The 19,274-nt window shown below is 40.5% G+C and overlaps 2 protein-coding genes across 8 annotated transcripts in view; both read left to right on the top strand.

Moving 5' to 3' along the window:
- The window catches only part of ABLIM2 (actin binding LIM protein family member 2), a 131,276-nt gene extending 127,153 nt beyond the window's left edge, over positions 1-4,123 (top strand). For all 7 annotated transcript variants that reach the window (XM_069014522.1, XM_069014526.1, XM_069014525.1 and 4 more), the window contains one exon: positions 2,364-4,123. In XM_069014522.1, coding sequence (XP_068870623.1) covers positions 2,364-2,477 — 114 coding nt within the window. In that variant the 3' untranslated portion in view covers positions 2,478-4,123. The remainder of the gene's footprint in view (positions 1-2,363) is intronic.
- A 9,675-nt stretch (positions 4,124-13,798) lies between these two features.
- AFAP1 (actin filament associated protein 1) overlaps positions 13,799-19,274 on the top strand; it is a 114,647-nt gene continuing 109,171 nt past the window's right edge. The window contains exon 1 of the mRNA XM_069014511.1: positions 13,799-13,906. The gene's annotated coding sequence lies outside the window, so the exon portion shown is untranslated. The remainder of the gene's footprint in view (positions 13,907-19,274) is intronic.

Genomic DNA, 19,274 nt, shown 5'->3' with positions numbered 1-19,274 from the left:
GTTTTAGAAGATTGGCAAGGTAATTTTACCTGCAAGGGCATAGGCTTTCTCATTTTCTTCTTAGTTCGAGTATGAACTACAGTTTGCCACTGCTTTCTCCTGAGTGAGATGGCTCAAGTCTTACCCACAATCTATAAAGTAAAATAAAATACAATATTATACACTTTGTTCATCCAGACTTCTTTTTCAATCCTACAACCTACAAACATGGTCCTTGCAGTGAGAAATTATTAAACCTAAACTTACTCTAATTTGTCCACTGGATTACCTAGAAAATATTCTTAAAAAACCAATGTGAGAGAAGTTACTTTTTGTTTCTGAGCCCTGTAGAATTAAATTCTGTCAGCAAGAGGTTGTTTCTAAAATACATTGTCAGATGTTGCTCATTTTCATGCGAGAAGTGATCTCCTTTGCCAAATATGCATGGTGTGTTTGTTCCATGCTATGAGCAGCGCTTATGGTGAGTTGCTGCCATTTGTCAAATGAAAAATGAAGGCTCAGTTCCAAGATCTTAGTCACTGTTGTTCTGAATATGTGGAATCTCAAGGGAAAAAAACCAAGGCTGTCCTTTTTTAAGAAACAACAAGGACCCATGATGAACGTTTAAAGTAATTATATATAATGACTTCTTACAAGCAATTTTTTAGTTTTCTTGAGTAAATTCCATTACAAAGATGAAGTCGTTGTTAGTTAAGTGGAAAGTAAAATTTTACTTCCAGACCTGTCAAAAAAAATAGTTTTGTAAGGTAGGGCCAATGAGGCTGGGTTCATCCTGGTCAGGTAAACCATCATGGGATTGCCAGGACATGTTATCATGTTCCCCGCCACAATTGTGGCTAATAGAGGCTAGCACTCTTCCAGATGATGCAAGGATCTGCTTGAAATGCTAGACAACCTTGGCCTATTTGAATTGCCAGTACAGGGTCCAAAGGACCCCGTGGCTCCCCTTCCCCTGGGCGTGCTGTGCTCCCCCCTCCCTTCAGCACCTTGCCCTCAGTGTTTGCTGGAAGCTGGTTCATTATTCACATCCATGAGCACCGTATGTCCTTTAACATTACCCTGCCAGTGTGTCTTAAGAGTGAGTAGTGTAGAGTAGATGGTGTTTCTGAGCCTCCTCCGAGTGTTGAGGACTTTGAACCAAGGTTTCTCACCTCCTGGGAAGTCCTGCAACCAGGAGGCAGTGGGATGGAAGAAAAGGGCCGATATCCTTCTCTTGAAATAACACAGTTGTCTAATGTGTGAAGAGTTTGATTCTGCTGTATGAGGCGTGTCCAAGCATTTCTTGTGCTTAGCAGCTTTTGGGGGCCTGGTTTTTGGATGCAGTACTAAAGCAGGCACTGAGATGCTGAGGCTGGGGCTGCCTGGGTGAGCGTGGGAGGAGAACTGTGTCTGATGAGCTTCAAGAGCTTGGCTGGGGAGCAGAGGGTTAGATCACAGGAGTCGTCACAGGCTTCAAGGACACCTTCGTGGAAGAGTCCATGTTTAACAATTGCAATTTTTAATTTTCATTGCACTGAATCTGTCCCTTTTAGATGGTGTGTGCTTAACTCATCAGAAACAGAGAAGCGTAACTGATACTGCTGAAATACTTGAGCAAGCATTAGTCCACAATTATTGGATGAATTTTGCAAATTAATTTCTCATTCACACATTTACCTTTTCCACCTTTTCTGTGTGGATGCTAGTAATTGCTAGGGAATTGCTATCCTACCTCCTTCCAATTCTTTATGTTGGATTTCTCCCCTTTTTCTCAATCTCTTTTTTCTTTTTTTTAAATATTAAATCAGGAAAACATTAAATAGAAGTGTATTTCTTGACATTTAAAAAGCCCCTACTTTATCCAGCTTGAACTTCTTACTAGAGTCTCTCCCCATGGATGAGCACATTTTGGATTTCAGAATTTAGCAGTATGCTCTCTCCTTAGTTACAAAGTTGCTATTAGTGGGCCAGTGTGGTATCCACTGCTCTCATTAAAGATCAAGGCAGAACAAATCCAACTCTAAAATTACATTGTTATCAATCTCTTTAAAGTCCTGGAATAACTTAAATTTGTCTCAGTGTGCTCTGTCATCAGGCACCCTGGATAAGCACATATTTTTTCCCAAAAACCATAGCTTCTGCTCAGTTGGAACTATATTGAAAAGACTATTTTTTTTCAAAAGTCACTACTGCCATCAATAATTTCATTTCCCAGCTACTCTGAGCTCATTTGGTTTTGATGCAGTCTTTTCCAGAAACAGTTTTGGAATTTAAATGCAAACCCTAATGCATTATTTTGTGGTGTGTTTTAAAACTTAGGAAGGGCAGAAATATTCCTGTGCACAGACAAGCTTAATGATATCTTTTGTATTTTCATTTTCAAGAGGCATTTGTCCCCTGAAGAGTTCCAGGAAGTCTTCAAAATGAGTATTGAGGAATTTGATCGTCTGGCACTTTGGAAGCGGAATGACCTGAAGAAAAAGGCCCTGCTTTTCTAAGCCCTCCCGGATAAAATATGTGCTTAATCAAAACAAAAATAGTCTTGCCAGAACTATCACATGCACTTGCTGTTGAACCATTGTCCAGCTTCATTGTGTTAGTATGTGTCGGGGAAACAAGACAGATTAGATGGTAATGTATTGGGATACAGAGAATTTGGTAATTTTGCATTTCCAGCTGGTTTTGTCAGTAACTCCTGGTTCTACCCAGTTTACAATGTGCAAAAAATCTAGCTTTAAATTTATTGTTGCTTGCATTTGTTGCTTGATGCAAATGGAAATTCTTAAAGGAAGAGAAAAGAGTGTAGCTGTGACACAGGAAATGCATTGAACATTTTGTTCCATTAAGTTTTATAATGCAATTTTTACAAAATCAAGTAAGTAATTCATATAGAAGTTTTCCAGCGGGGGATCACATGCTGTTAAAAATGTGGTAAAAGCCAAAGAAAAGCATATCCACAAGCAATGGTTGCAATTGTTTATCTCTGGTACTTTTTAAGAATGAAAGCAGAAATATGGAAGCACCTTAATTCTACTTGTTATATTTAAACACAGCATACTCTTTAAAAGATCATATTTGTCTAGAAGGTAACTAGCTATCTTTAATTACAACACCAGAGTTTTTATTTTATTAAGAATATATTGTGACATAAAACAGTTATAATTACTAAAATGTATACAGACCTACTTAAAGATTTAGTCCCATTCATCAGGAAAACTGAAGCCTTATACAAAACTGGTTTAAGAGTGTATTGTGCCAGTTGACTGTGTTTTCCTACTAGTTTGGAGTGTTTGAAGAATGGTTTTTTTTACATTTCATGCTGATAAAAATACCATGTAATCTTAATTACTATGTAGATAGATATATCTATCTATAAAAGAATTATTTTCATTAATATATGTCCTAAGTGAAGACATTCTTACTTTCTCAACTTTCCAGCTTTACACAATAAGCCATGAGAACTGTGATGGCATTTGGTAGATGTGGAAATGGAACAGTTCAGCATAAAATGTAACAAAAAAAGCTTGGTGTGCTCTATCAATAATACAGACAATTATAATCAAATATATAAAACCTTCATGCATTACTATTCGCATGTTTCTGTACAAGTAAATTTGAAAAAAAAACAAACCTATGTGATACTGGTGCAGTACCTTGAAACTATCTTAAATAACAGGCAAAGCTAACAAAATCTAAGCATTTGATATGTGTTAGACCTTAATATCTCTTCCAGCTGAAAGACTGTATTAAATTTAATAGTTTCATATGGTCAGAGGTATGGTTGCTGACAAAGAATGTTTTAAAGTGAGTTGCTAGTTTTGTGTGATACTAAATGAGCATTACAAAAAGTACATTTTTCAGCCATGTGTCAGTATTCTGCATTTTTACTGCCTTGAATGTTTGTACTCACCTCCTTCTTCACGATGTCTTTTCGCATTTCCCTAAGGTAACTGGTTAATATATGCACTACAACACACTATTTCAATTGACCCAGCGTTGGAAAAATCATAGCATTGAACATGCCTTCTTCCAACTAACTTTCAAAGTCCATGCTGTTGGAAATAAATATTTTCTCATGACCTAAATGTTTTGTCTGATGATACAAATGTTTAAAAAAATTCATTAAAACAAAGACATAACTGAATGACTTTGCTAATGTGTGTGTAATTTTTAGATCGTATTGCTGCTCTGGATAGGGTCTTCCCACGATAGTTTGCATTAAATCTGCCCACTGAGGAGAGCATTGAGTGTACCTCTGAATGACAAGTTACTGTAAAGTCTGTCATGATTTAAACAATCCATCAAGCAAATGTCACATCTCACCAAGCAAAAGTTGCTTCACTGGTGATGTACAGAACCATTAGCTTGGGTAGAGAACTGTCAGCCAGTTTCAAATGAGAGCCCCTGATCACATGTAGACCACATCCATAATGCTCTTCGACCTCAGAAGAGCTTGTTACATTTTTTAATGAAAACTGGCAGCCCACTGAAATGGGCCAGTCCTGAATGTGACCAGCAGGGTCCATTGCTACTACAAAAATCTAAATCCAGGAGAATAGTTGGTTGGAGAAAGATTATGAGGAAGTTTTACGTTGGTGACAACCACTCTACTCGTCCACACATTCCTGGTGCATCGTATTGGTTCCAGGCATCTTCTCAGTGACTAAAAAAAATTGCAGGTTGATCAAAGAAATCCATGTGTCAGTGCAGATCAGGTTCAGTATGGATTTTCATAAATAATTTGAAAATTTCTTAACCCCAGCACCTGTTGTACTGGTGTGGGATTCAACCTATGCTATAAGGAAAAAGTGCATTACTAAGCACCACAGGCAGTCAACAGCTCTGTGCTGCTCTACTCTTTTACACAGCAGCAGATGTGTGGCTAATGACAAGTAAGGATGGTGAGCTCATGTGAGCTGTTTGACCCATTTACACTACTTTGAGACAGTTCATCTTAAAAGTATCTCTTGAAGGTCCTTGTCCTACTTGAGCTAAGTCTGGTACAACTCTTGTTTTACATATCCCCATCTAGACTTTTTAGCTCACAAGCATCAGTTCTTATCACGATGCTCGACTGTATAAGGAGTTGTACCCCACCCTCTTTCTATATTTCCTCTCAAGTTCCTTTGTCATTCTGTGCTCCCTTTTATGGTCAGTGAAGAGTAAAAAGCTCTTCATTCACATCCTAATGTTCAAAATGTGAGATGAATTGCCCCTATCACATTCCTGTCCACTGAATATGAAGAAAGGCAATCCCACTGCTGAGGTATGCATTGCAGGCTGTCTAATCTTGGATGAAATTAATTCTATGCCTACAGTCTATTGGGGAAAATAAGCCAGTTTTTACCAAGCTGGTGGAATACCAGTCTTAAAACTACTGGCAGTTCCTAGACCATGTTACCAAATCACTTTCAAGCAATCAGGAAAGTACTTTGAGTTGCACAGATCTCACAAAATGCCCTAACACAGTAATTTTTTTGTGCTCACTATACTATTCACTAAACAGGCACATATTCAATGCCAAACACACAAAAATGTTTTAGAGGACAGTCAGTTTATCAGCTTGCGATCCTACTACCAGCCAAAACCAAAAAGGAATTTTGGCTTCCATACCCAAAACCTTTGCTGACTTTAGATGAACAAGTACTCTTGTGTGTCCTTATTTCATTTCCCTGAAAGTTTGAAATGGTCTGTAGACATCTCTTCTGTGCAAAGGTGGCACAGCTTGGTAAGATGTTTGTTTTCTCACATGATACGTGCCAGTGTATCACTCTATATTTAAAGCATCTACTGTCATATGGTGCAGTGACCTATTTAGTTATGCTCTCTAGCCTAATTAAATTCACGTTTACAGTATGATACTGTGTGCTGGATTTGGCACCAGCCAAATATACCAGTGTAAAAGGTCCATAAAGTGAGTAGCATTGTAATTTACTTCACTGCTAAATTGTCTGTACATCACCTAAACTCCATAAACCAGACCATGGTATACCAGAGACTACAAGATTTCTGTTTCTCAAATCTGTCATGTTTTCCCCATTTAAAAATTGCAAATTGGAATTTCAGTCATGTAGTTTTCTTTCAGGAAGTTTGAGTGTCTAATTAAATGTGAATACACTTACATGTGCATAGTAAATATTCAGGTTTATTTTAATAGGGTTCCATATGCTAATCTTATATAGTATTATGAAATGGAAAAGGCATTTCAGAGTAATGAGATAAGACTTTGCCAGAATATTCCATCTGATAGTGTGGTCTGGTGTTGGCAGTAAAAAACTGACTCTCGAGAAATTATCGTCTGTTTTTCAGATAATGCTCTTTAGAGTTATTAAGTTACTGTTCTATAGTCTTTTTTTTCAAGGACATGCTGCCTTTCAGCATTTTGGTAAGTATGGATGTGGCTATGCAGCTCAAAAGGATCAATATAGGTCTCAGAGAAACTTATTTTGATATGTATACAAGAGGCAGGGGAATTCTGTCAGAGATTTCATTTTCATTCTTGGATCTGAGCTGTATGTCTCAGCTGCTTGTATGACCTATGTATGACCTAATTCTCACCTCATGTATTTTAAAGAAGACATGTCTCAAACTCAGCAATGAAAGAGCCAGCATTTCATCATCATAGTCTTTGAGACAAAGGAATACATGGTTTTTTGTGGTTGCTGAAGGAATATCTGACCAACAATTCCAGATAGGAAGCCAGGCATGCCAGGTTACCATTACAGCTGTCTGAGAAGGCTGAACATTTTTGTCTGACCTTCTTCTATTTCTTTTCTTTGTGGTTCAGGGGAGAACTCTGAAACCTGTAATTGCAGAAACAAGAAAATACATAGTTGTGAGACAGTACCTGGAATCTAATAACCCTCTGAGACAAGGCTAAATTTACATGGGCAAAAAAGATATATTCAGACAGAGATGCCTGCTCTTACATTCCACATTTTGATTTCGAGGAGCCATCTATTTAACATTTCCCAAGTGTGACCAAAACAGACCATTAATTTTACTAACCTTTTCACATATATGTATGAAAACGCTGTTTTACTATTTTCAGATGAGCTGGATGAGATCCCAGGCACTTCTGTCTGTCTGGTGCAGGAACTTCAGCATGTCCTTACATTCATATTCTCTTGCCCCTTTGATTTGTGTTTGAGGAAAAGGACAGGGTCATTTTATAAGCTTCCTAAGACCTCACCTGACCTTTGATCAGTGTGAATCCTTGATGGGTCATGGTTGTAGCTACCAGTTTTCAGATATCTTGAGTATCTGAAAAAAAGGTGACTGCTTTTAATATTGCAATGACAGATGCAACTCTCTTGTACATGTAATTTTATACTGAAGGCTTGCATCCCTTCTTCATATCCAAGCTGCTTCTGAGGTATGGGTAAATCCTTAAAGGCTCATAGGAGATGCTGGCTCAGGCTTTTTGAGTCTTTGAATCCCTTCTCACTGTTTCTAGTATGTGAAAAGCCATGTTAGAAAAGGTGGTACTCAGTAAAAGTTCATGGCCTTGAAATGCAAGATCTCAGTAGTTTACTTCCCAGGAAATGAAGCACCCACAGCAAACTGCAGTTTGTTGGGTTATTGCAGCAGGTTGTTACTCCCCCCCCACAACCACCATCTCTGTGACTTACAGCTCAGAGAAGTGAGTTCTAAATGCTGCTACTTTTCATTATTTAGGACATTTTCTTCCTTCCCCTTGGTGTTTGACATCTGGGCACACAAGTGTTTTTAAGTAGGTAGGTTCCATGTGTTTGTAATGGTTGGACACACATCTGCAGCACCCAAGCAGGGGGGACCAGCCAGTCCTTCCCTGCCGGGCTGGACAAGCAGCAGCTCCAGAGCAATGGGGAGGAAACCAAAACCAGGCAAAAGCAATGTGTCCCACACAGGTAAATGTATCATAATTTGGGCATTACTGTCCCAGCTATTACATATTTGCCTTTTGTTACAAGTCCGGGTACCATTGGTTTGTGTTTTTAAATCTTGTTACATTTGTGTCATGGATGATTTGCAGTTGACCTGTTTTCTCCATTTGCTAAGATACATTCTTTTATTACATCCTCTACCTCGTCTCTCCACTAAAAATTGCAATGGTTTTTATCTCTTTCAAGATTAAAACCTTTCTTTGCCCTTGATAACTCTATTGCAAATTTCTCTCAGCCCATTGTACCTTATGTTCAGGACTGGTCTGACAGAATAAAGGCTTCCTTTGGCCATGTTATGTCAAGAACTATAACTTTTTTTCTTTTTTTTTTTTTTTGGGGGGGGGGAGTGGGGAAGAAGAAAGCTAAGAATGTCTTTGACTTTTTTATTACAAATCTACATTATGCTGATGCCTTGCTTAACCTAACCTCACTCTTGCAAAGTGCTGGGGTTTTTTTCCATCCAAGTGGACATGATTCTGAACTCTGACATAAGAGTCATTATTATTTCTCACACTACTACTATAATATTTTTTTCGATTAACTGATAATTAAGAAGCCTTCATGATTGATAGCAAATTAAACAAGTGAGGTTGTTAATGGTCTGTCTGAATTTCCTTTCAGTTCTCTGACCTGGAATAATTCACTTGAGAAACAGGGTTAAAACTCTTCATGTCACTTGACATTTTGCTAGTCAGACTTTAAAAAATGAATTCTCTCAAGTTACAGAGGTGGAGCATAAACACTTTGAGCTCCCCATTTTTTCCCAATTTTATATTTTTTCATCTAACAATTAGTTTTTGACAAATGGAAGTGCCTGGAGGACTGTATGAGTTGCTGTATAAGCATCAAATTCTTCAAATTTCATTTTTTTGTCTTAATCCCTTTTTTTCAGTATGATAACTGATTATTTTTATAGTGCAATAAAAATAATATCATAGCCAAAGTACTAAAATAATTTACTCATTAAATGACTTAAATGGCACAGGAGACAATATAAATACAGAATAGAAGCTTAAATTTATCTTTCAATAAGCTTCCATTTTTGGCCCAATCTTGTTTGAATTCAAAGAAAGCAGGGACAAGGAGGCAAGACTTAGAGGAAATCTTCCCCCATTGATTTCAAATTTAATACAAAATTTAAATTTACAAGAATTAAATTTACAAGAATAGGATTTTTTTTCAAATTAGTAATACCCAAAGGCAGAGCTACTTTTCAATGATTCTGAGGGTTTGATATGCATTTAATAAAAGGATGTTAGCATAGTATTTTGAAAATGTCAGTAACTAAATGCTAATCCCACTGAAATCGCTGGCATTTGTACGTGCACTAAAGCACAAAGGTCAGGTTATACAGAATTTCTTCCAAAACTGGAATCAGAAGGAAGGACTGTTTGCTTATGTTTAGTTCAAACAGAAGTATATAAGTGGGAAGTAACTATTTTTACCTGCACATTAAGATTCTATAAAATGTATATTGTCCTCTGGGATATATTCCCTCCTTTGCCCTGATTCAAAATCAAGAACCTAATTCAAGGTACTTATATCTCTGTGAATTTAGTTGCAGATAGTTTTGTTACACAGGAGACCTATCTGTGTGGAGAGTAAGGAGAGGCCTGTGCATTGTTGAGAAGCAGCATAATCCCTCCTCTTGAAGTTTCTACAATGCACACTTTTTCAAATTTGCTTTCTGCAGAAAGGCATTTCTGCTGTATAAGAAGTCCTTTTGGGACATGTATGTACTCAGCACTGTAAGGTTCATGAAACAAATTTTACAAGTGTATCTAAAATATAATTACTTCTTTCCCCAGTGGACCTGGAAATTATGTGGGACCCAAGAAGAAATAATTCATTGAAAAGATACTTCAACAAGATACTCTTTAAAAAAAAAATCAAAAAGATGCTGAGTATTAGGTTCTTAATAACAATAGATTCTGCTGTAACAGGATCACAATATATGAGAAGAAAGGGAAAAAGACCCCATCAATATCAAGAGCTTTTTTCTGTTTGTAAAATACATTTATTCCTAGTCTGTAAATTCCTTGAGTGCCTGAGACAACTGCAGAAACACTGATGTTTTCCTTACTGAAAAATTATTGTTTCAAAGTAACAGAAGATTTCTGTTCTAAAAAGCCATAACTTGCCTGCTGCTTTTGAAATCCAATCATCAGTATGTTTTACTGAAGAGAGTGGCAATTGCTGTAATGTCAGCCCATCTCCTGACAGATTGCACAGAATTTTTCCTGCTTTTCACTCTTCCCTGAGACCATCCATTCCCCCATGGCAAGACAATGTGAGGGCAGGAGGTGGGACACGTCAGGAGGCAGCTGCAGCAAGGCTTGCTTCAGGGAGCCTCACACTGACACCAGTGTCACAGGGCTCTGTGGAAGCTCACATTAAGTCAACATTTTGTGAATTGTAGGCTTTTTTTTTCTGCTCAACCCCCCTTACAAAGTAAAAAACCCAAAAACAACCCAAATAGGCAAATTGTTTTACAGTCTTTCTGATACCAAATAACAAGAACATACAGGCTTTTTCTTACGGCTATGATTTCCCTTCTAGTTACTGAAAAAAAAGAACATACTTTTGTATAGGCATCTTGAAAGGTCTTTCTGAAAAGTATTGAGAAGACTTTCAGGGAATACCAGTCATCACATACAGCATCCAATAGGTTTTCTTACACTTGTTTCCTCAACAGGATGTTGCTGAGGTTTTGGGGCCTCTTAAACTAGTGAGTTGTCAGGTTATGGACTCAGTCCAAGGCAGATTTGAAGTGGAATTGAGTGTATCTTTAAAAACTGACCCATACTTCTAAATGCCTAAAGTACTGTTTTCCTGCCTTTTTACATTAGTTAAGTGAGCCAAATCCAAATTGCTTGGAGTACCTTACAAGACATAAATCACAACAAATGGGTGGAGATTTTTTTTTCTCATGCCTGTGTTTCTCAGATTTCATCCAATGTTGATTTTCCAAGGGAAGAAATATCTTAAAATATGCATAATAAACTCTTTTAAGCACATTCTAAACATAATAAACATGGTCTGTCATTGTCATGACTTTTCTATTTCAACACACTACAGATTATCTGATGGTTAAAGTCCCAGTCTTGTAAACAACTATATTTAGATACCTTACTGCTGGGACTCCTTGATTATTTTATTTTTCTTTGCTCTGATTATTTTCTTTTCTTTTTGTGATAACCAGTGCTAAGAAGATTACAGGAAGATAAGTGATCCCTATGACTAAGCTTCACCAAGTCCTACCTAAAGCTTGTGAAGACTATTTCTACAGTAATAAAATTACCCTTCATAGAGTGGAACTCTATAGTGAACTATTGAGAATAAAGACAGTTTGGAGCACTGCATGAAAATTTGGTCTTACAGCTAAAAAGTGCTTTTTCAAGCTGAAGGACATGTATTTCAAATAGGGACATTTACACAGATTTGCTTTCTGCTACTTTGTGTTAAAAGATGATTAGTTTAAGAAGTTTATTGGGTGCAAAGTATGACGTACAGTTACTGTGGACCACAGATTTCCTATTAATGATGTGACTTCAGTTTCCATGCAAGAAATTCCTTAGGAATCACTTGATTTATTTTGATGATATTGTGTTCTAGGTGAGTTATATGCTGCTCTTTTTAATTCTGTAAAATAGAATTTGTATTTAAGTAGTGTCATTAAAGACTCATGGGAAAGAAATCCAATGAATCACTAAGTTGTATTTTGCAGCTGAAGTAGCTTATGGAATGCATATGGCCAAACTAAAAAGTGGGGGAGTAATGCCATTTTAAAGTGTAGCATTGTGGAAACTAGGAATTCAAATAAGAAAAAAGTCCTTTTGAGCCCTTCAACTTATGAGAGAGCTTGTCCATGAGGAACAGCTTGTGCTGTCTGATGATCATCTCCATGATAGATGCCCATTATTTAGTCCCTATGGAGTTACCACCACAAGACATGAAGTCTTTACCAATCTCTCCAACAGCCTAAGGACAAACCCTTTAGTTATCTCACTTTCATATCTGACAGAGGGCATAAAGTGCTTATTTCCTTGCTGGTCTTGTGATGACTCTCTCTCATCTGTGTTTCTTTGCTGATCAGCTTCCTAACTTCTTCATGACATTTCTGTGGAAGAAATACTCTGAAGTGTTGCTAGAACCAAGCACCCTGTTTACAGACCACAGCACATCTTGGGGCAGGCAGAGGCTGAAGTGTTACATAATGTGATGTGTGCATTAAAATTAAAAAAAAACCCGAAAAGCTAGCGGCAGTCAAGGCAGCAAATCCTGGAAGTGCTCACTGCAAGCACACAAATCAGTGGTACTGTGCACATTGCACTGCATGCAGCGCAGCAGCCAAGGGCTGTGCTTTAACACCTAAGTTCTGGATTGTTCTCCCTAGAGATCATATTTTACAGGTCATGATGCAAGTTAAGTAGCTCAAAGAGAGCAATAGCTGCAAGCAGTTGAGCTGTGGAGAAGAGGTGCTACAGCTTAATTTTTTCAAGACCGGCTAAGCACTTTATTATTGCCTGAAAAACCACTAAAAAAAAACCAGTACTCCAAAGCCAACTCCCAACATGCAGAATACAAAAGGGCAGGTAGGAGCAGGCTGCTGCTGTAATAGCTCATCCAGTAGGCAAGTCCTTCCCTGCCCATACCCAAAGGCATACAAGAAAGAGAACAGCTGAAAGTGAGATTTTAGGCGAAGTAATATTTGTTGAAAAGGTTGGGCTGTGAATTCAGCTCTCTTGTTTTAGGGTACAGAGATCTCATGCATATCCTAAGTGGCCACTGACACGCTGACTAAATAGAATTTTCCCTGGTTAAACCTGTTACTTTGGGTATCACCATGTTGGAATGACTGAGGATGATGAAACAGGACAGAAGAGCACATCTGGCCAGAAGAACCTAAATTTTATTCATCAAAATTTAAGGTGCTTAAGAAGTTGCATACTCTAAGGTACAAAATAAGCTACAAGCTTGTACAGAATTATGTACTTGCATGTACCATGTTCCCCAAATATTCTGCACAAGAGCACACTTGTGCATCCAACTATTGGAGTTGAAGTAACAAGAATAGGAGTTCTGACACCCAGCTGGACTAAATATTGTTGTCTTAACTAATGTTCTTCCTTTAGTGACATTCTTCTTTGACCTCAGCTTTCCAGTTTCTATATGGACAGGGAGGAAAATAAATGAATTGAAGTTGGAAGATGTTTACCCAGGTTGCTCATATACAAGCTTGCCCTGGTTCAGCAATTTTGTTACAAACTGAAGCCTGCAAGTTTAATCAATATAAACCTTAATCTCACCTTGATTTAAATATGGCTTGTATCAAGCTAAACTAAGATGATTGAACCTGGTGTCGAGTCTGTGCATGCTTTCACACCATTTTAACAAAAGAGCTTAAATTTTAGATAAATGCCGACATGCTTATTATCCCCAAATCCACGTTACTTCTCCACTGTTCAGTGCCCAGGTCACTCCTGCGCAGGAATAGGGAGGGCACGGGCTGCACTGAGGCTCCCGCTGCGATATCGCAGTATTCCAGCATTGACTCAGGGAACAACTCCGACTCCAGGGAGGCTTTACTCCGGGGAAAGAAGCCCAGGTTTGATCTGCCAGCACCTGCCTCGCGAGGAGCACTTCGGCTCACCTGGCCCTGCCCGGGAGCTGCTGCGCACACCTGCCCCATCCTGCCCTGCACCCAGGGGGTGCTGCGGGGGCCCCCCGGCCTTTGTTCCGCTGGCTCCGCCCCGGCGCCGTCCCCTCCCCGCGGGGCGGGCCCGGGCCCGGGGGCGGTGGGAGCGGGCGCTGCTCCCGCCCCGCTGTCCCCTCCCCGCTGTCCCCTCCCCGCTGTCCCCTCCCCGCTGTCCCCTCCCCGCTGTCCCCTCCCGGCGCGGCGCTGGCTGCGCTCCGCGGCAGAGCGGGGCTGCGGGAGGAGCCGCGGGAGGAGCCGCGCTCGGCCGCTTTGTGCCGGCAGCCGCCGCAGGACGGCCGCAAAGGTAGGAGGGCTCCGGCCCCGCTCGCTCCCCGCCCGCCCTGGGCAGCATCCCTGCCGAGCTCCGCGGCCGGAGAGGGAGCACAGGAGAGAAAAAGAGGGAGGGGAAGGGCTGGATTCAGAAATGGGCTTTTTCAGCCGCTGCTCCTCTGCTGCTCCAGGCAGCCCCGTGCTAGGAAAGCTGTGAGCCTACTGGGGGGGGGAAAAAAAAAAAGCCTAAAAAATGAAAAAAAAAAAAAAAAAAAAAAAAAAGTCTCACACGTTTTCTTGGCCAGGAGCAGCCCATGGAAAAAGCTGGGAGGGAGCCCGGTTATCGGGCGGCGGCGGCTTCCCCGGCAGCCCGCGCGGGGCGGCCCCTGCCCGGGCTTTGAAAGAGCAGAAACCCGGCCGAGATCCTCCTGAACGAAGCGCTCTGTCCGCCATCCCGAAATTCGCATCCCTTCCCGGGAAAGGCACCGGCCAGGCGGCCGCGCTGCTGCTTCGTACCGCGGCGAGCTTCCTTATTTTCTCCCTTTTGGGGTGGGCAGAGGTGGTCTCCGTACAGGCTTGGCTATTTGATCCTGTTTCATCATAGCCGAGAGATTGCATCATGTTACAGTCCCGGAGTCAGTCAGGGCAAAGGCGAACAGAACCATCTTTCCAGATCCATCCCGTTGGCTTCCCGGGCCGACCCCCTTCTTGATTTCCTGTTGAACGGAGGTTCGAGCTGAGGAGCAGCCTGCCATTGGAGGCTGGGGGGGACAGGTCACAGCGACGTGGTTCGATTTGTTCCACTGAGAGGTTTTTTGGAAACTCAAGTTTGTCCGTTCTACGGGCGGTATGTGTCTTGGGGGGGGGAGTGGGGGGGTGGGTAGAGGAAACTTGCCAAAGATTTAGGCGGTAGAAAAATAATGGGCGGCAAAAGAGCCAGATAAATGGCCATAAGCAGGGGTCGCTTTATAACCTGAAAGCTCTGGAGTGGCAGGAGGTGAGTGGATTCAGGCAAGCATCCCTCGGCAACCCAGGCATTCACCTGCCCTAAAGCACAGTGCAAATGAGTAAATGCACACTCTGAAAGGCAAGACAAGGCACATGTCAGGAACAGAGAAGTATTTAGCTTATCCCCCCTCTGTATCCTATATGATCAGTTTGATGCAAGCACTTGGTGTGCCTGTGCCTGTTCTGTTTATCATATGACTGAACTTTGTGGCTGAGATCCAACTATGAAATGATAAATCTCAAAGCCAGAGAGATACAATTAAATAATGTACTTCAGTCCAGGTCTTCCTAAGATGACAGATTCTGCTGTTCTTTGTGCAGTTCTTTGTTTTGTTCCATGGGGAAACAATGTCACGACACATCTTGGTTCAGTTCTCAGAGGTATCCATAACAATTAGTGATTATTCCATAAATAGTGTCTCACCCTTGCAGGTGCTCTGCCACTGTTTGCTCCAAGTGTTACAGGGCCACTCTTTTCATTCATGAAAATAACAGTATTATGAAGCTTTTTTTGTCTGCCTTTCTGAGAATGGTCAGTGCAGGGGCACAAGGGAACAGCTTGGCAGCCAGATGGATCTATCCATCAGTGCTGTCCTGGATGGGCACTTGGTGCTCTTCCGTCATCCCTTATGCCTCCTGGTGGTTTCCATGGGAAGAACTGCACAATTACTTTCTTCTTTTAAACAAACCATTTTTCCTTTTGGAACTGGTGTGGAAGGAGAGCAAATGCTACATTAGAGGCAGAGGGAGAGCATCCTGTCTTTCTGGGGCTATAGGGCACTAGATGAGTTTAAGATGAATTTGAAATGAATTAGAAAAAGAAGCATCTACAGTTTTCTTTGTGTGTCAGCCAGTGATTGCAGTGACAAGCCTGCAAACAGAACAATGACCAGATACTCACTGTCTTTGGTGATATGTGGCACTGTTCGACGTTTCCTAGGAAATTTGTCAGCAAAAGTCAAAGTGTTGTGTTGTGTTCCTGGGTCTTGGGTAGATTTTTAGATGAATGGATTTGGAAGGTCTGTGGGGTTGAAACTGCAGTATTGAAACAGTGCTAACAAGGAGGGGGTAAAATGTAACACTTCAATAGATCAACCACTCACACTATTTTAAAATCGTACAGTATTAGTGAAAGAGGTTTTTCTTTTCCTCTCCTAAAGCTCAGAGTTGAAGGGGTACTGTCTGAGACATAAAGCCCAAAATCAAATATTGAAGTCTCAATGGGGACAGGCTGCATTTGGTTCACATATGACTAATTGTGCTATTCCGTTCAGTGGTGCAAAGACAACTTGCTGTAAGATCAGGAATTGTCTTTCCCTGCTGCTTGCTTCCATCTCCCTTGTGACATTGCCTCAGGACAAAGAGCCAGCAGTTCTGGGCTGGTTGATGCAATCTGGAGTGGACCGATTTAATTTCCATCCATTTTCCAAAGTTTTGTGTCTGATAGGTCAGTCAGTGGGAATGTGGTATCCAGGAGCCTGCCTGGTTTACTGCTTTGTTCAAAGCTGTGCTCTTTGTTTCGTGAGGAGGGTCGAGGAGGAGGAAGGGATGTACTTTATATTCATTTGCAAGAGATCTCCTGCTGAAGTGGAAGGGTGGGATGCAAGGACTTGCACCTTCAAACTCCCATACAGTTTATTTCAGTCAATGCTATTATGGGTTAGTCACAGTAAAGCCTACTGTGGCAATTTTTCAAAAAATTTATGCATCCCTTCCAGCTATGCAGTTCAACTGGTTTTAGATGTGAATGACACCTAGCTACTGGTATGGTTCTGACTTCCCTGATTCATCAGTTCATTGACAAATAGTGTTTCATCTGACACAAAAACTGTCTGTCTGGGCTGGGCAGGTGAGTGTGTTACTCACTCAGTAGGTATTATCCCAGATTAATATACTTCTAATGTAAAGTGCCCTCAGGCTCACAGTTGAACTCTTAGCAGTCAAACCCAACAAGAGTAATAGAAATGTGGAAGTCAACCAGAGGACTGCAGGTACTGTGAACTCTGAGCTTTTAGTGAAGGACTGGAAAAGCCAGGTCTGGAATGTACTCCTACATCTATAAAGGCTGTCTAGGAGGAATTAGTTTTCCTACTATGAAGCATCCTAAGCCAACTTTAGAGCGATTTGAGTTTTCAAGACCATACCAGATGTCTTTTTGGGGAGTGTCTGCATGAAGCAATACTGAGAACAGTCTGTCAACACGGTATGAGCAGGTAGGAAAACACGTAGCTGCAGTGGCACAGGGGTGACCCTGAGCTGAGACTGCAGGGGTTACACCAGCATGACTGTCTCACTGCACCAGCCCACCCATGCACACATGAAGATCTGCCATTTATAGTGTATGTGCTCTAAAACACTCTGTGTAGATTAAATTGCTCTTACTCTACTAGATGATCTTTAAGGTCCCTCCCAACCCAAACCATTCTATGATACTTTATGATCAGAAGTTAACTCCTGACTCTGGGTCATGAAAGACATGCTGATGTGAGTAATGCTAATGAATAGTATTGCAGGAACATAACTTGAGTTTGTGCAGCGGGGGATATCTCTTTACAGGTAACAGTCTTTTGGGACATAATCTCTATTTTCCAGAGATATGGCAAGAAATTAAAACCTGAATGGGAGAACTGCCATCAGTTACCCCTTTGCCACCTTAGCAAAAAGTCAGTTATGACTTAGGTTTAGTCATGACTAAAGCAAGGTTTGACTGCTAAAGGTGCTGAGCGCCCTTAACACAGCAATGTCCAAATGAGCTGATGGTGGTTACCTCTCTTAGAGTGTCCTCTGGAGAATACAGGAGGCTGTGAAAAGGATGAATCAATCTCTGTTGTATATTTTGCCAGTGTTCATCAAGAAATGTAGGAAAGAAACTCCTAAGATGATTTTTTTATCAGTTGGATCTTATATAGTTACTGCTCTATACATGTATTGGTATTTTTAAAATTGATGGTGTATGGCCGTAAAAGGACCAAACTGATAGGTCTGTCTTCTCTAAATCTCTTTCATAACCTGAAAAAAGGGAAAAAAAAATCAGTGTATTATTCCTTTTATGGTGACATAATGGTGGATTTTTTGACTATGTGGGGGATTTCTGCTGCCAGCATCTCTCTGCCATTATGTAGTTTTGAGCTGAGTGATAAAGGCTATCTTTCTCTAAGACAGATGTTGGTAATGGCCTTATTGTGCCAAAATCTTTATGAGTACAAAATGCTGAATAAAAATATTTCCATCCATTAATAGTGAGTGCCAGAAAAGAGTACACAAATGGTTTCAAATTTAATCTGTAATGTAGCTGATGTCTCAAAGATAATAACATCTTACCCCCAAGAAATATAACACTGTGTATGTGAGGTAATTGCTATGAGTTGCACTGAATATATATTATTCATTAGGGGACTGTCATTATATCATGTTTGTGAATTCCCCAAAGTCTCTTATCAGTGTCCTCATCACATTTCAACATTTATGGAAAAGAGGATTTTGGTGTCCTACTTAACTGACTGATGCTCTGGCTTGCTAGTAGCCACTTCTAGTAAGCATGCTTGCCTTGTTCATTTAAAATGAATAGACTTTGGGAAAGGAGCTTAGTTCATGTGTTCGCATTATCAGAGATATCACTCCTTCACAGGGAATATGCAGTGGTATGTTATCTCAGTTTTACAGAAGAGCAAATAGTAAAAGCTCTTTCATATGCAGCTTTCAGGCTAAACTACTCTGTGCTGTCTTCAAAGTATGAAGGCTCAATATTTGACCAGTTGCTGTGGATGGATTTTTTTTTTTATCCATTAAAGGATGTTTGAGTATTCCTTTGAAACTTATCTGGTCTCTCATCAGTTACACATGCTTATGGCATTCCTGTTGGAAATTGGAAGAGAGGAGAAGGCAAGGTAAGGACAGAATTTCTCTGTTATTAGCAATTAGCAGATCCAGATTTTATTTTCCTGTACCATTTTTTGCCGGGAGCAGCTGCAAAGAGAATTACACTGTGACCTTCACAGCACTTCCTCGTGCCGTCATCAATCAGATCTGGCAGGAGCTTTATCACATCTATCAGTGTGGCTCATAAGCCACATGCTGTCTAGTCTGGGGGGAAAAACAAACAAACAATGGGAGCTACTGTAGGGTTTGTTTAAAATAAAACAACCAGGAGTGAGCTTTTCCCATATGTGCCAGCTTTGTAGGCAGATTTCTATTTTTGCCGTGTGCTGTTGGGCTGATTAATAAAAGATGATGATTGTAAAGCAGTGGAAGAGACTTTCACTACATCTCAATGGCACTGGCAACTCATTCACAAGCCTTGCAACTTCAGCCTTTCTCAGGCGATGCTCTCCAGTCCCATTCTAATCCTCAGCATTATTTTTACTAAGGAATTTATGCAGTTAGAATAAGTCAGG

The sequence above is a fragment of the Aphelocoma coerulescens genome, chromosome 4 (genome assembly GCF_041296385.1).
Source record: "Aphelocoma coerulescens isolate FSJ_1873_10779 chromosome 4, UR_Acoe_1.0, whole genome shotgun sequence".
Taxonomy (NCBI): domain Eukaryota; kingdom Metazoa; phylum Chordata; class Aves; order Passeriformes; family Corvidae; genus Aphelocoma; species Aphelocoma coerulescens.
The sequence above is the reverse complement of the archived record's forward strand: the minus strand, read 5'-3'. Positions and strand labels throughout refer to the sequence as shown.